Genomic DNA, 15396 nt, shown 5'->3' with positions numbered 1-15396 from the left:
AAGCCAGGAGGCAGGAACTCCATGTGGGTCTCCCACAATGGTGGCAGGGATCCAAGGACTTGAACCCTCACCTCTTGCCTCCCAAGGTCTGCATCGGCAGGAAACTGGAATCAGGAATGGAGCCTGGACTCAAACCCAGGCACGCAGATACGTGGTCCCAGGTGGTGTCTCCCACACTGCTAAGTGCCCACTCCGCCCGCAGGGATGTTTTAAGTCCAAATGCCCAGTTTTGATGAAACTGCTGGAACAAGCATGGTCCCCACGCTGACGGAGAAGTGGAAACCCCTCTCCAGGGCAGCTGGCAGTGTATACAGAGGCCTTTTAAAGAGCGGCCCCAGCTGTATACTCTGGGAGCTAAACCAACAGGGATGAGTCGGGCAGGCCCAGGGACCTCGCCTGAACGGTGTTCAAAGCGCTGCTGGTTATGGGCTGAAAACCCAGAAGCACCTCCAATGCAGAATCTGAGGACAGTGAAGGGTGGTGTCCGGGGCTGGTGCAGGAGCCGCTCAGACTCTGGGTGAGAGCCCCGCCCCTCAGCAGCCGTCGCCGCCCACCAACACCGTCCACGGTTACCCCCACGTTGCCCCTTCACAGCGAGGCTCGGGGACGTTCTTGCGGCCTGGGGTTCAGATCTGCAGACACAGCCGCCCCACATGGTGCTCGCCAGGAGCCGCCTGCCTGCACAGCTGGCCGGTGCCGCCTCGCTGAAGTGCAGCCTTGGCACATGGAGGCTTCTGGGAGCCCGGTCACACAGGCGCCCGTTGCCCAGGGGCCCACCCAGTGTGTGGCAGACCCCGCTGCCTGCAGAGGTCTTTGTTTCGAGTGCCTGTGGCCACCCCTCGGCCAGGATCATGCCAAGGAAAGTCCACCCTTGGGGCCCGTGAGGACGCACGGGAGATGGGCAGTGGTATAGGGAGCAAAGAGAGCCCGGGGGGAGAGGGGAGCAATGGGACGTTCACCACTGAACTTGGGGAAGCAGGAAGAGCCAGGCGCCCCTGGGGGTGCACTTGCTGGTGCTTCTCATGCAATGCACGGGGCCTGCCCACACCCCAGCTCACACCACAGAGCCTCACCCTCTTTGAGGTCAGGTTCCCGGATTGGCACGTGGGGTCAGCTGATTTCACCGTAATGGCTGCTGCAGTCCCGCGGTCAGACTGAGGCCCTCGGTGGCTTCCCAGCCAGCCCTGGCCTGGCCTGGCCACCCTCGCTCCCACCAGCCCCTCCGGCGTGTCCTCTGCGTTAGGCCAGTCTTCACCCGCCTGAGAAGTACACATCGAGGTGGGCCAAGGAGCTGGAGGAGGTGGCACGCACTAAAGGCGCTGTCCCTGCTCCTGACCCCGCTACAGGCACCAGGGTCTCTGCGGGCCAAGCCCCAGCTCCTGCACCTGAGGCAGCGGTGGCCGAAGAAGTCTTTCCTAGGACAAGAGATTGCAGCTGAGGCCCAAGGATAAGTAGCAGGTGCACCAGGCAGGGGGCGGGGCCGGAACTTGCAGGTGCTCAGGTGAGACGGGTGAGACAGGGACGCTGCATTCTCATCCTGGTGGGAGGGATTAGACTTGATCCGAACGGCGAGCGGCACCCCTGGAGGGGATCTAAATGTTGGCACAACGCGATCAGTTCTGCCATGGTTGACAGGACGCTGGTCCCAGCGGACACAGGTCTCCAGGGAGGTAGAAGCTGAGGCCACAGACAGAAGCCTCTGGCCCCTGGCTTGCGATGGTGGTGAGGATGAGGGAGGGAGCAGTGTGGTGTTAGGGCACAGTGGGTGAAGCTGCCAGCATCCCATGTGGATGCCAGTTCATATCCCAGCCGCTCCACTTCTGATCCAGCTCCCTGCTACTGTGCCTGGGAAAGCAGCAGAGGATGGCCCAGGTGCTTGGTCCCCTGCACCCACGTGGGAGACCCAGATGTAGCTCCTGGCTTCCGCCTGGCCCAGCCCTGGCCATTGTGGCCATTTGGGGAGTGAACCAGCAAACTGACGGTCTTTCTCTCTGTCTCTTGACTCTGTCCCTCTCCCTCTCTCCCTCCAAACTCTGCCTTTCAAGTAGATAAATCATTAAAAAACTAAATAAAAAGGAAAGGATGGGATCTGAGAGTGAGTGAGAACTTGGTGATCAGCTGCGGGGGTGAGGGAGGAGCCAAACCTGATTGTGAGGATCCTGGGTTGAGGGACTGGGGGTGCTGGCGCCATGCAGTGAGGGAGGTAGCTTTGCAGAGGTGGTAGGCGAGTATCTGCAGGGTGTCCAGATGGAAGCGCCCCTCAGGAATGAGGAAGAGGCGGAGCTGAAGATGGGTGTCAGCACTTGGATTGTCACTGAGGCCAGGGCGTGGGTTGAAAGAACGGAATCGGAAGAGGAGATGCCTGTAGGCTAGGGGCGATCCAGGCAATCAAGACGGAGCAGCTAGGGAAGCAAGAGAAAAGGCTAGGGTGGTCGTCAGCCAAGATGGGGTCAGAGGTCAGCGCTGGGAGGAGAAAGGCAGGCCGTGTGCTGCCAGCAAGAGGGAAAGCAGAGAGGGGTCCTGCGGGTTCGGCCCATGGAGGCGGCCTCGGCTGCCCTGTCGCAGCGGGCAGGGTGGTGCAGGCTGGGGCGCTGAGCAGCAGGTGCTGCCGGAGTTGCTCTGTGAAGGGAAATGTAGACACGGGGTGAGGGCTGCAGGGGAGCAGAGTGGAGAGGCAGGATGCTCACCGCCCCCCCACGCCTCCTCCCCAAACACCCCAAGGCCGGGCAGGCCCTCCCGCTCGCCGTCCCCTCCTGTTCTGACTGTCCCCTTCAGCATCGAGCGTGTCCATGCTGTGACGATGGTGGGGGTGGGGGGTGATGCTGTAGGGGCTTAGGGGACCCTCTCAGAGGCCACAGCCCCCTGCGGGATGTACCAGGGTACTCTGCAGAGTTCATGGAAAACTTGGCTTCAAACACAAATTTATTTGTCTGCAAAAAGTTTTGAAATCTACAGATTTTTTTTTTCATCATACACCTTTTCCATGCACTTTAAATAAATGGCCGGCTGGTTTCTGAGCAGTTAGCCCGAGGCCATCCCTGGTCATTTGCCGTTCACAGAAGGAAGGGCAACTCCTCGGTGGTTAACTAGGACGCCTGGTTTCTCCTCCATTCAGTGTACCGGGGGTCAGTATGGAGTGTGCCTGGGTGAGTTCAGGCCTCCTCTGCTCCGGCATGCTGAGAGCCACTGACAGCAACGTCAGCCCGCCTGGGCCTCCTGAGTGGTGCCATTGCGGGCTGAACTGGCTCACCGTCCTTGGTACAGAATCACAGCCCAGAGAGGTGCATCCCTCCCGCAGCCCTGGTCCACGGAGCGAGGTGGTGTCAGAACCACGGGACCGAAGGGTGAGACCCCGGAGTGTGACCCGCGCAGAAGACCACTGAGCTCCGCGTGTGCCCCTCCCCCGCCCAGACATTCCCAGGCTGGCGCATCATGCGCTAAGGAAGATTCCTGGGGACGCTGGTGGCGCAGCCCCGGCTGTGAGGGCATCTGCTCGTGCCCTCTGCACCCCCCTCGTTCCGTCATCCCCAGCTGCCCCCCATGGATGCCAGGCCACCTGCAGGTTCTTCTCTGTGCTGCGAAAGTCGTGCAGAGTTCGCCTTTCTCTCCAGATCAGTCGTGTTGCCTGTTGGGTGGGAAATGCCAAGGCTTTGATTGAAGCGAAAGTTTTCAGTAGCTGAGCACGCACAGAGCCGTCTGAGATCCTGACAGCAGCCAGACTGGGCCAGGGAGCAGGCCGCCCGCTGCAGGCACGTGGCTGGTGGGGGCGGGGCTGCTGGGGGTGACGTCTCGCTGGCTGGCTGGTCGTTTTGTTGTAAGACTCTGGGGCGCGGGAAGCAGCGATGATGTTCTCACCGCCTGTGGCCCCCCGCCTCTCCCCTAGATCCCAACTGGGCCAGCTTGAACTTGGGAGCCCTCATGTGCATCGAGTGCTCGGGGATCCACCGGAATCTCGGCACCCACCTTTCTCGAGTCCGCTCCCTGGACCTGGACGACTGGCCGGTGGAGCTGATCAAGGTGATGTCGGCCATCGGCAACGAGCTGGCCAACAGCGTCTGGGAGGAGAGCTGCCAGGGGCGGGCAAAACCCTCGCTGGACTCCACCAGGTAGGAGCGTGGCGGGGGTCGGGGTGGCTGCCGCTGCGTTTGCCGGCAATGACCCCCACTGGAAATGACCTCAGCGAGGGCCACAGCTGGAATGCCACGGCAGCCAGCGTGGAGGTGTTGGCATGGCTAACTCCAGCTCCATAATTCTTTACGTGTGTTTTCAGGTCTTGGGGGACTTCTCTCCCCCTCTCAGAAGTATGAGTATTTGACTTGAATCCGTACATTTCTAATGTGCATAACTGTGCTGTGAACGCTCATTAGGAGTTTGGGTTCTTTAATTTCATTATTGTATCATTGATAAGCACCTGCTCTGTTGGCCCCGCCCCCCCACACTAGTGGTTTTGTGGTGACAGAATATATCTTCTAAAACACGCATCCAGCACGTTTAATCAGCCGAGTCCGGCATGGCGTGTGGTGTCCCCTTGTTGCGTGCGCACTACTTGGAGCCTGCATATTTTCTCGTGTTTCACTGATGGCTGTTACAAGCTGCTCCTGTGTACACATGCGTGTTTCATGCTCTCATGAAGTGAGAGGACGGTGTGCCCGCCGGGTGTGCCCGCCGGGTGTGCCAGGCCGACCCTGGGCTGGCTCGAGCGGGTGGCTTACGGGCTTGCTCAGAAGTTCCGCACACGTGTCGTCTCCCACTTCGGAGGTCGGGGTTCCAGGCTGGCCGTCCGCGTTGGCCTCGCAGCTGTGCCTCCCGACCTTGGCACTGGGGCAACTTCTCTGGTGATCCTGCCTGAGCCCACGCGTGATCGGCTTCTGCGATGGAGTGAGAGTAGCGTGAGGCGCCTGGGAGCCCCGACTCCGTTAACCCAGGGGAGAACTTGGGGTGCCACCCTTGGCGCGTGGCAGGGAACGGAGCCCGTGTGTTAGCCCTGCTCTGAGTTAGCTGTCTGGGGAGGGGGTGAGGAGGCAAGAAAGGTGTTCAGGTGACTTTGATCAGATTGCGTCGGTTTGGTACCCTGTGCAACAGCACCACGTGAGTGCGGGTGACTGAAGAGGGGGCACACTCTGAGAAACCACCCTGGTCTATTCACCACGAACCAGCCAGGCCATCCTCACGAGGATTCCTGAAAGATTAAGTCACGTTCCAAGGTCTGCATTTTAATAGGTGCACTGTCTGTGCAATGTGTGAAATCTGTTGTCTGTATTAGTAGGTTAAAAAGTAACAAAATAGGGTGGCATAGGAGGATACGCTCTGGCCTGAAAATGAATATATTTTGGAAAAGGCTGTTTAATGTAGAAATACAGGAAGCACTGAAACAAGTTGGAGAAAATTAACTTTGCACATCTCACTGTGCGTAAAGTGGCCCTTACGCTGCTTCAATGTGTTAGGGAAGTTTGTCTTGCCACCCGTTAAAATTAGAAACCGTTTACAATGCCAGGAAGCACGGCTCTGTGCTGCTTGTTGAGCTAACACCACCTTATGTCGACCGCATCTTGGTGCACGAGTGCAGAGACCTGAGCTGGTGATTCCCGTAGCACTCAAGCTCTCCCATAACCTGTTCTTCTTGTGTGGAGCGGTTCCAGGAGCCACGCCCACCTCGGGGCCACGCCCACCTCGGGGCCACGCCCACCTCGGACCACCTTCCTCGCCCAGGGAGGGGCTGCGGCCACGCCCACCTCAGAGGCCTCCTTCCTCACAGGGCGAGGCTGCTGCCACGCCCCCTCCCTTTGGTCCCGTGGCTCTGGTGAGCGCCCAGCAGTGTTGCGATTCCTGCGAAGGTAACTGTGGATGTCTACATTCTGCTTCCTTCCGATAACACGTGTGTGAGGTTGGCCGTGTCTGTGCCTGTAGTGTGCTCCCTTAGTATCCACAGAGCCCTTGTTAGAGCAGAAAGGATAACGATGTGCGGGTGCCTGCGGTGATGAGCGACTGGTCTGAGGGCCGGCTCAGATCCCCAGCTGGGAACGGGGCTGAGCTGGGTGCTGACCCGAGGCGGGGTGTCCAGGGCTGTGGAGTGGCCTGGGGTGGGAATGCGGGGGCAGTGAGCGGTTGGACTGGGCCCTCCGGGGCTGAGGGGTGGGGATGGCTGCCTGGGAGGGCCCCTGATGGCTGAGGGGTGAGGATGGCCAGAGGCCAGGTGCGTGCCGTGCCTGGTGCCACACTCGCGAAGCTGGCGGCTCGGCCTGATCGGACAGTCGCACCTCACAGGCCCTCTGCGCTGTCCAACGAAACACAGAATGTCAGCGTGACGGGAAAGTGGGCATCGGTCAGGACTCCCCTCCTCAGGGTGGCCCAAGGTCATACCAGACAGGCCCACTTCAGTAAGCAGATCTGTGTGCAGGGACAAGCCAGGGGCAGCACTTCGGTCTGTGCTTTGCAAAGGACCCCGATGTGTTCCCGAGGCGCTCTGGTCCGTTCCGTCCAGCTCAGAAGATCCATCCTGACGGTGAGATAGCATCAGACGTGTGCTGCCCCCACCTCACATGCACCTGCTCAGACACACACGCACACGGGTGCACACACTAGTACAACACGGATTCAGGACCACGGGAGCAACACAGGGTCGCTCTCCAAGGACACTACCCGTTCCCTGGGGACAGCCGCACGCTGGGGTCCCCAGAGCAGTGGGCGGCCTGGGAGCGCTGGCGCCTTTGAGCTGCAGGCCGGCTTTCCGCCTGCTGTCCGCGCACCCCTGATTAGGGCCACGCGGACGGCTGGTAATTGGTTCCAGGGGTTCTCAGCCGCCCCGAGAACTGCCCGTCAGACTGGAGCGGCATTGTGATCAATCGAAGCTGACGGCGGCTGAAGCGGTATTGACTTCCCACTCCTAAACAGGGGAATCATTAGTCAAGAAAAGCATCTTTTAATTACTCTCAGGAAGAGCAAAAAAAAATCTTTTTGGATGGATCCTGCAACAATTGACATTTTTTTCCCCAGTACATTCAATATTAAATTTATTGTCACGCGAGGGAGAGGGCGCCCTTGGTCCCCCTCTGTAATGGGGGTTTAATTTGGAGAAGGAATCACGTTAGAGGAGCGATCGATGCCATGACAATTAACTACATCTCGGGTGGAATCGCGGTCCCCGCTCTAATTGCTATCGATACCGTTTCAGCACACACTTAAAACACTGGCTGCAGGCGGGGCTCGGCGGTGGCGTTGGGCGGGCAGAATGCACCAGACTTGGGGGTCTCGGGAGGGAGCCACTTGCCGTGTGTGGGGCCAGGACCTGCCAGCCCTGTGCTCATGGGCCTGAGTGAGCGGGCTCTGGGCCCCAGCATCAGGACCTGTGGTGTCACCGTAGGCAAAGGCGTTAGGATAGTCAGGTGGATGAGGCAGCTGCTTGCTCGGCACCTGTCCCACCAGGGGCCCGGGCTTCCTTGTGTGTTCAGACCTGAACTCGGGGCTGCATCCTGGCGTGCTCAGTACCCCCGGCAGGGTGTCGGGGCTGCTCTGCGCTGCTGGGGCCATCTTGTTCCTCCTTGTTGCTATGCGCGGTTGACTTAGAAACTCCTTGGCTGGACTGCAGGGAAAATAATTTCCTGCGAGGATGGAGCAGAGTCCCCTGGCGCCTCATTCCCCTCGCCTCCCAGCTCCGCATCCGGGAGGTGGGCAGGACCGAGCGCTATTTGCCTGTTTACCTGGCGGTTTGGGAGCCTGCTGGTTTCAGCGAGGGAACCGGGAGGGGAAATGTGTTTGCAGTTCTGGGCAGGCGCTCTTGAGAGCAGCTCTCCACACTGTGAAATCGCCCGTTACCTCTCTGGTGCACTTGGGAGGGGGCACCGCGCTGGCTGGTTTCCATCTGCGCCCCCCCCTTTCTGGCTTCCTTTTTTTTCCCTCTCTTCCCCCCCCCCCATTATTTGTAAGTTCACTTTCCTGCCTCAACTCCCTTCTTGTCTTTAACCTACGAAAAGATGTCGCCTTGGCTAGGAGGACGTGGGGGTGGACATCAGAAATCCGCGTGGGAGAGACTGGCCGGGCACTTCCAGATGGAGCGAGTCTGCCCCGAGATGTGAGTTCCGCTTCCTTTTGATCCATCTTATTTATGCACATGGAGGTATTGATACGGGAGAAATGTATCCAAACTGAAAATAATTGGATCCCTACAGCTGACTCTGGGATATTAAAAGCAGCGCCACTTGGCCGCGTCTTTGTCTTGTTAGGTTTGATCATGAGATCACAATACAGTAATCTCGGGCTCAAATTTCGGGCATAAAGATGCCGTGTTCCAAATGTGGCCTCAGGGAACGCGCCGGCCCACGCAGCCCTGGGACTGTCTCATCTTATTATTTTTCAACAGTTCTTGGCCTGCTGAGGTCAGTGTTTTGTCTCTTTTTGAGTGTTCCTCTATGCTTGACACCTTTTCCTATTTTCTTTCTTTAAAAAAAAAAAATGGGGAGGGGTGGGGAAGGACTTCGCTGTGATGACCGGAGTCCATCTGCAGTTGGGTGGCATCTGCTCCCCACATGTCACTTCCCTCATTAACAAGCAATTGAATTAATTAAATGCTACTCAGAACACGCATAACAAGCTACCGGCAGTGTCCAAATTAGCAGTGATAATCAAGGCTGATTTCCTTTATTATCCCGCTAAGTGGTATGCACACTCTGGTCTCCCTGTCTGCCCTCATCTATTTACATACCCCCAGCGCCTGCCTCTGGAAGCCGAGGTTTTCTTACCTAGTTAATTTGCCACGATCACCGAGCATGGCGGATTGATGCCCTGCCCCCGCTGCCCCCGCCGCGCTCGGCCCCCTCCCCGCCTGCCCTCCCCACCCCCCTACCCCCCCTGGCCCCAGCCCCAGCCTTTGTATCTCAAGCTCCCTGATAAATTAAAGGCCACCCCTGTGGTCTCTCAAGTGAGTAATAGAGGCAGAAATTTCATTTTGCAACTGGCTGATTTAATGATCCAAAGGGTAATTAATGGCCTGATTATCTTAATGTTAAATATGTCCGGCAGCAATTACGGTGACCTCGCGCTTGTCAAGGTCCGGGCTGTGCTCTCCTTTCAATTAAGTTCTCTGGGGCTTAATGGTATGAATAAACTCCTCTGATTCTATCATCCCGGACGCAGAGGGCTCAGGGAGCCGGGGGCTGGCTGCGAGCTTTAATCAGCCTGCCTTCCACTGCCGCCACCGCGACCCAGAGGGAGCAGTTACAGCAAGGACAGGTTAACTTTTTCCTCCCCTCCCCCGCCACCCGCGCGTGGGGCAGGCGCGCACCCTTCTGGGTGGCTCCCTTTCGTTTATTTACTTGCCTGTGTTGGTAGCGGGAGAATCCTGCATGCGGAGGGAGCTGCGCTGGTGAGGCCAGTCTCTTCCGATATAAATTATCTTGTGAACGCTGTGGTTTTCTGTGTGACGGGCTTAATTAATTGGCAGGAGCCCCCGAAAATGACAGTGCCACACTAATTGCAACTCACAGTGAATTTCTGTCACCGTGGCGTGCCTCTCGGCGGCCGTGCCCCAGCCCCGGCCGCAGAGCCAGTCCACCCTCCCGGTGCCCCCCGTCCAGGCGGGCACTGTGTCCCGTGGAGCCGGCCGCCTGCCCGCAGGAGTGACATTGCCGCCAGGAAACTTTGTAGGTCTTCGGCTCTGCCAACCCAGCCGCCGCCCGGGGACCTCGGCTCCTGCTGGAGGTGCTTGAGCAACTTCTCCCAGCGAGCTGGGGTAGAATCAGACCCAGAGAGCCGACTGTGACTCGCTTTGTGACTGGGTAGTCCTGATTAGCACAGCGCATGCCAGCGCTCTGAGCCCAGATCAGAACCGTTCTCCGATAAACATTAAGCCGGTTAGGAAGACGTGCCGAAGGGAAGTACATTGACACTGCCATAAGAACAATACCTGGCCGGCGCCGCGGCTCACTAGGCTAATCCTCCGCCTTGCGGCGCCAGCACACCAGGTTCTAGTCCCAGTTGGGGTGCCGGATTCTGTCCCGGTTGCCCCTCTTCCAGGCCAGCTCTCTGCTATGGCCTGGGAGTGCCGTGAAGGATGGCCCAAGTGCTTGGGCCCTGCACCCCATGGGAGACCAGGAGAAGTACCTGGCTCCTGGCTTCAGATCAGCACGGTGCACTGGCCACAGCCCAACATCCACAGCGGCCACTGGAGGGTGAACCAACGGCAAAGGAAGACTTTTCTCTCTGTCTCTCTCTCACTGTCCACTCTGCCTGTCAAAAATAAAAAAATAAAAATAAAATAAAAATAAACTAGGTGTATATAAAAAAAAAAAGAACAAGACCTGGAGAGAACAGTGGCAGCAGGCGCTGCCATGCATCCAGCATCCAGCCCGAGAGCTCGGTGGAGGTCTGTGCGTCCCGTGAAGCTGCCGACTACGCACACACCGTGGCAGGAAGGCTGTCGGTCAGGCTGAGGATGACCGACTCCAGTTTTCAAGGACAGCGGAACCTTTGCGTTTCCCTTTGAACCGGGTGGACAGAAGGGCGCCGCCATTCGTTCTGACCGCCTGCTGCGCGTGCACCCGGGTACTGTTTCAGTCCTGCAGGAGTGCGGAGCACTCGGGAAGCCAGCCTTGCCTCCGGAGAGCTGCCTTTGGGTGAAAATCCGTGTCGTTTGCTCCCTGAAACGCGCTCACGGAGATGACGGAGGAGCGTCTGCTCCCCTGGGTGTTTAGCATCCCCAGCGGAGGAGGCGCCACAAGCAGCAGCCGTCTTCTCTCGATGCCTGGACCACGCAGAGCCTGCGTCCAGCTGGGAGAGCACCTGCAGGAAGCCGGCGGGACCTCTGTGCCTGCAGCCCCTCCCTGAAACTCCTGCCTCTGCCCGGCTGTGCGCAGCAGTGGAGCAGTCCCACGCTCTGCTGCTTCCGGTGACGTTGACCCTGCAGCAGGGACCCCGTCTCCTGAGGAACCGCTCCTCTTCACCTTCACAACAGAGGGGCAGGAGGAGCCCAGGCAGCGTGCCGGGACGGGGCCCGGGTTTGATGTCCAGGTGAGCGAGGCGCACGTGGAGGCTGCGGAACACCAAACACAGTAAGTCGACATCTGCAGCCTTGCCTGTAAGCTCATGTCTCGGCCCCGGGTCCTGGATGTCCTCTCTCGCCTCTCGAGGCCCAAGTCATGTGTTTCCACCCCTCCTGCCAGCGCCCAGCCTGGCCTGGGGCACGCAGCGTGGCGTCCCAGCAGGTGGTACAGCCAGAGAGCATCTGCGTTCGTAGACCCAGCACAGGAAAGAGGGTGACACGTGACACTCAAGTGACCTTTTCCCCAGGAATGCAAGGTCGGCTCAACACACAAAAGCCATCCAGTGCATCGTATCCCATGAATAGAGGAAAGAAAAACCCACCTGATCGCATTTAGAGATGCAGACAGTACAGAAATCCAGCCACCATGCACAGTGCAAAGACTTCACAAACTACAAGTGAAAGGACAGTGCCTAAGCCTGATGAATGACATCTAGCAAAAAAACAAAAAAAAAACAAAAAAAAACCACACAGCTAATGTCATACTTAATAGTAAAATATTGCATGCTTTCCCTCTGACATCAGTAATGAGACAAGAATGCTACCACTTCTATTTAACATTTTACTGGCAGGTTAAGCCAGAGAATTAGGCAAAGAAAGAAAAAAAAAAAAAACAAAGGCAGTCCAGAATAGAAAAATCGTGACGCGATCTCTGTTTGCAGTGACGTAATTTTATACGTAGAAAATCTTAAGGAAACCACAAGAAACAGCTAGAGTTAAAAATAAATTAGGAATTCGTGTGTACTTTTTCATAGTATGGTTCTTCCATGAACTTTCGGAAGATCGTTGGTATGCCTGGATTTCAAAATTACTTTACACCAAAACAAATTTATCTTTTCGTTCCTTTTCCCACGAAGTTTTTGACAAATCCTTGTTCTCAGGAGTAAATTTAAACTCTACACTGAAAACTGCGAAGCATCGTTGAAGGAACTTTTAAAAGGCCCGAGTGAGTGAGGAGACATCGTATTGCCGGTTGGAGCATTTAGGGCTGTCAAGATGGCTAATACTCCCCTAACTGAGTGTGGATTCAACACGGTCCCTTTCAGAATTGCGGCGCCCATTCTGGGTTTGTTTGTTTCTGTTTCTACAGAAATGGATGAGGTGTACTAAAATTCACATGGAAATGTGAGATACCACCGAACAGACGAAACAGTTTTAAAAAGAGTAAACTTTGGCCGGCGCCACGGCTCACTAGGCTAATCCTCCACCTTGCGGCGCCAGCACACCAGGTTCTAGTCCCAGTTGGGGTGCCAGATTCTGTCCCGGTTGCCCCTCTTCCAGGCCAGCTCTCTGCTGTGGCCCGGGAGTGCAGTGGAGGATGGCCCAAGTGCTTGGGCCCTGCACCCCATGGGAGATCAGGAGAAGCACCTGGCTCCTGCCATCGGATCAGCGCGGTGCACCAGCCACAGCGGCCATTGGAGGGTGAACCAACGGCAAAGGAAGACCCTTCTCTCTGTCTCTCTCTCTCACTGTCCACTCTGCCTGTCAAAAAAAAAAAAAAGAGTAAACTTCCTGGTTTCAAAGCTTAACTACCAGACAGTAAGCCCAAGGACAGTCACCTGAATGACCTTGGGATAAGAGTACAAGAAGTCTGCAGAGAGCTCGTGGAAAACGAGCATCGTGAAAACCCATGCGTGGGCTTCCCGTTTCCTTGCAGCGACACAGCTTATCCTTTGCTTCTGCTCTTCCGTGAACTTTCTGAAGGACCCTCATGCAGTGACACATGGATTAATGGGACGGAATCGAGAGCTCAGAAATACGCCCGACTCATCAACGGATTCCCAGTCGGGTGCCGAGACAGTTCAGAGAGAGAGGAGGCGGACGCAGTGTCCTGGGACAAGTGGGTATCCAGGGCCAGCTGAAAGAATGAAGCCACACACACACAAACACACACACCTCCCCACACACACACCTCCCCCCACACACACACACGCCCACACCCACACACACACACGCCCCTGCACACACATACCCCCACACACACCCACACACCTCCCCCCCACACACCTCCCCCCCCACACACACACACCCCACACACACACCCACACACACACACGCACACACACGCCCACACACACACACACCCCACACACACCCACACCCACACACACACACACGCACACACACACCTACACACACACACACCTACACACACACACACGCCCACACACACACACACACACCCCACACACACACACCCACACCCACACACACACGCCCACACACGCCCATGCCGTACACAGATATTACCTCCAAATGAACCAAAGACCCCGCTGTGGGAACTCTCGGAAGAAAGCCTAAGGGGGAGTCTGTGTGACTTGGGGTTCACAACGGTGTCTTAGCTCCGATACCTAAAGCACGAGCCACCAAGGTGAAAGTAGATAAATTTGACTTCAAATTTAAAATCTTAGTGACTCAAAGGACAGATTTAAGAAGAATGAAATAGGGCCCCAGTAGGGGCCGGCGCTGTGGCTCACTTGGTTAATCCTCCACCTGCAGCGCCAGCATCCCATCTGGGCACTGGGTTCTAGTCCTGGTTGTTCCTCTTCCAGGCCAGCTCTCTGCTGTGGCCAGGGAGTGCAGTGGAGGATGGCCCAAGTGCTTGGGCCCTGCACCCCATGGGAGACCAGGAGAAGCTCCTGGCTCCTGGCTTCGGATCAGCGCAGAACACCGGCTATAGCAGCCATTTGGGGGGTGAACCAACAGAAGAAAGACCTTTCTCTCTGTCTCTCTCACTGTTTATAACTCTACCTGTCAAATAATTTAAAAAAATTGTTTTAAAAAAGAAAGACAATAGACAGAATGCACAAAAATGTGTGAGGATTACTTATTTGTTAAGGACCTCGACAGTGACCGCTTAGTGGGCACAGTGAAATGGAAGTGATTGGAATCTGTGTCATGGTGATGACTGCAAAGACCAGCAAATGCACTAAAAGCCAGTGAATCGCATACTTTTAAAATGTGAATTTCCTGATATGAGTCACACCTATACGTGTGATTCCTGTGAGCAGGAATTCTGAAGGAGAGCAGAGCAGATGAGGCAGAGAAGTCCCCCAACAGCAGGTGGCCCGGGCAGAGGCACAGGTGCACCTGCTGTGCTGGCTGGCGGGGAGCTGACCACCTGGGACAGCGCACTGCCCCTCAGCATGGGCAGGCCATGCACAGAGAGGGGCGAGCCCGGGAAACACAGGAGCAGGGAGCGGGTGGCGCCCGTGTCCAGGTGAGCCAGCCAGCGGGTCTGCAGCACTGATCATCACCCCCCACCCTGGATGGGGAGGGCCTCGAGGGACCCTCCGGGAAGCCAGGCTGTGCCTCATGGAGTCCAAAGAGCAGCTGCTGTTGTCCTCGCGAACCCCCCGGGACAGTGGCCGGAGCACTGCCTGCAAGCACAGGTCTGCCCCAGGTCTGTCTGCTGCAGAGCCCTCCCCAGGAAGCCACGGCAGAGGGGCAGCCATGGCCTAGTGGGGGTGCTGGGGTGAACTTGGGACTCTTCACCTAAGTGAACGTGGGGCACGGGAAAAAGACTGCTCCATGCTGACGCTGAATTTTCTTTCCTGGGCCATTGGGCAGATCGCAAGGCCTCTAAGTGGCAAACGGAACCAACGGGCAGGGAATTCCAGTCCGCAAACTCTGCAAGTGTGTCCTTCACGCTCATGAAGGCAGATGTAGCAACGGCGGTGCCCGTGACCTTGGCGCTGGCCGTGTGTGTAGGCACCACCCCACACAGCACAGGCCCAGCTGGGTTGATCCAGTCCTGGCTTGAGAAGGCAGACCATCTGCAGCCCACGGGGCCAAGCAAGCCAGCTTCGGCTGCAGAGCCCTGACTGCTTTGAGAAACTGCTTGAGGCCCCCCGAGAGCGGGAACAGCAGGGTGGCGCCGTGACAGCTCTGAGCAGCTAGGTGTCCTCCTCCCAGGGTGCACATCCGCCGTCTCAGGGGTCCACTGGCACAAAAAGCATCTCTGATGGGCTCGATCTGGCACAAATGACCAGAGGACACAGACGAAATCATGACGACTCACGGAGGTTTCTTCCCAAGAACCTCCGGGGCTGCCGCGACGTTCCCACAGGTCCGTCCTTGCCCTCTGGCCAAAGTAAGGAGCTGTCAGTTCAGAATCGGAGAAGACGACACCCAGGCGGGGAGATCGGTTTGCTCACAGTGGAGCCCAGAGCCTGCACCAGGCTGAGGTTAGCTGGGCCTGCCGCCCACTGCTAGCCGTGTCACGTCTCTAGGGCATTCCAGCCAGGGGTGCCAGCAGCCAAGACGGTTCTACACAGTGCAGTTTGGCTTTGTCCAGAACGCCAGTAGTGTGGGGAGCAACTCGGACTAGACTAAGTTACTGGAATTAAGACTTATTCTATGCA

At 57.1% G+C, this 15396-nt stretch overlaps 1 protein-coding gene across 21 annotated transcripts in view; it reads left to right on the top strand.

Moving 5' to 3' along the window:
• The window catches only part of AGAP1 (ArfGAP with GTPase domain, ankyrin repeat and PH domain 1), a 514165-nt gene that overhangs the window by 450908 nt on the left and 47861 nt on the right, over window positions 1–15396 (top strand). For all 21 annotated transcript variants that reach the window (XM_070071494.2, XM_070071492.2, XM_089328880.1 and 18 more), the window contains one exon: window positions 3884–4106. In XM_070071494.2, the coding sequence (XP_069927595.2) occupies window positions 3884–4106 (223 nt within the window). The remainder of the gene's footprint in view (window positions 1–3883; window positions 4107–15396) is intronic.

Source organism: Oryctolagus cuniculus, chromosome 3 (assembly GCF_051225735.1).
Source record: "Oryctolagus cuniculus isolate XC-2025 breed Fujian yellow rabbit chromosome 3, ASM5122573v1, whole genome shotgun sequence".
Lineage (NCBI taxonomy): Eukaryota > Metazoa > Chordata > Mammalia > Lagomorpha > Leporidae > Oryctolagus > Oryctolagus cuniculus.
This window is presented reverse-complemented; position numbering and strand designations above follow the sequence as displayed.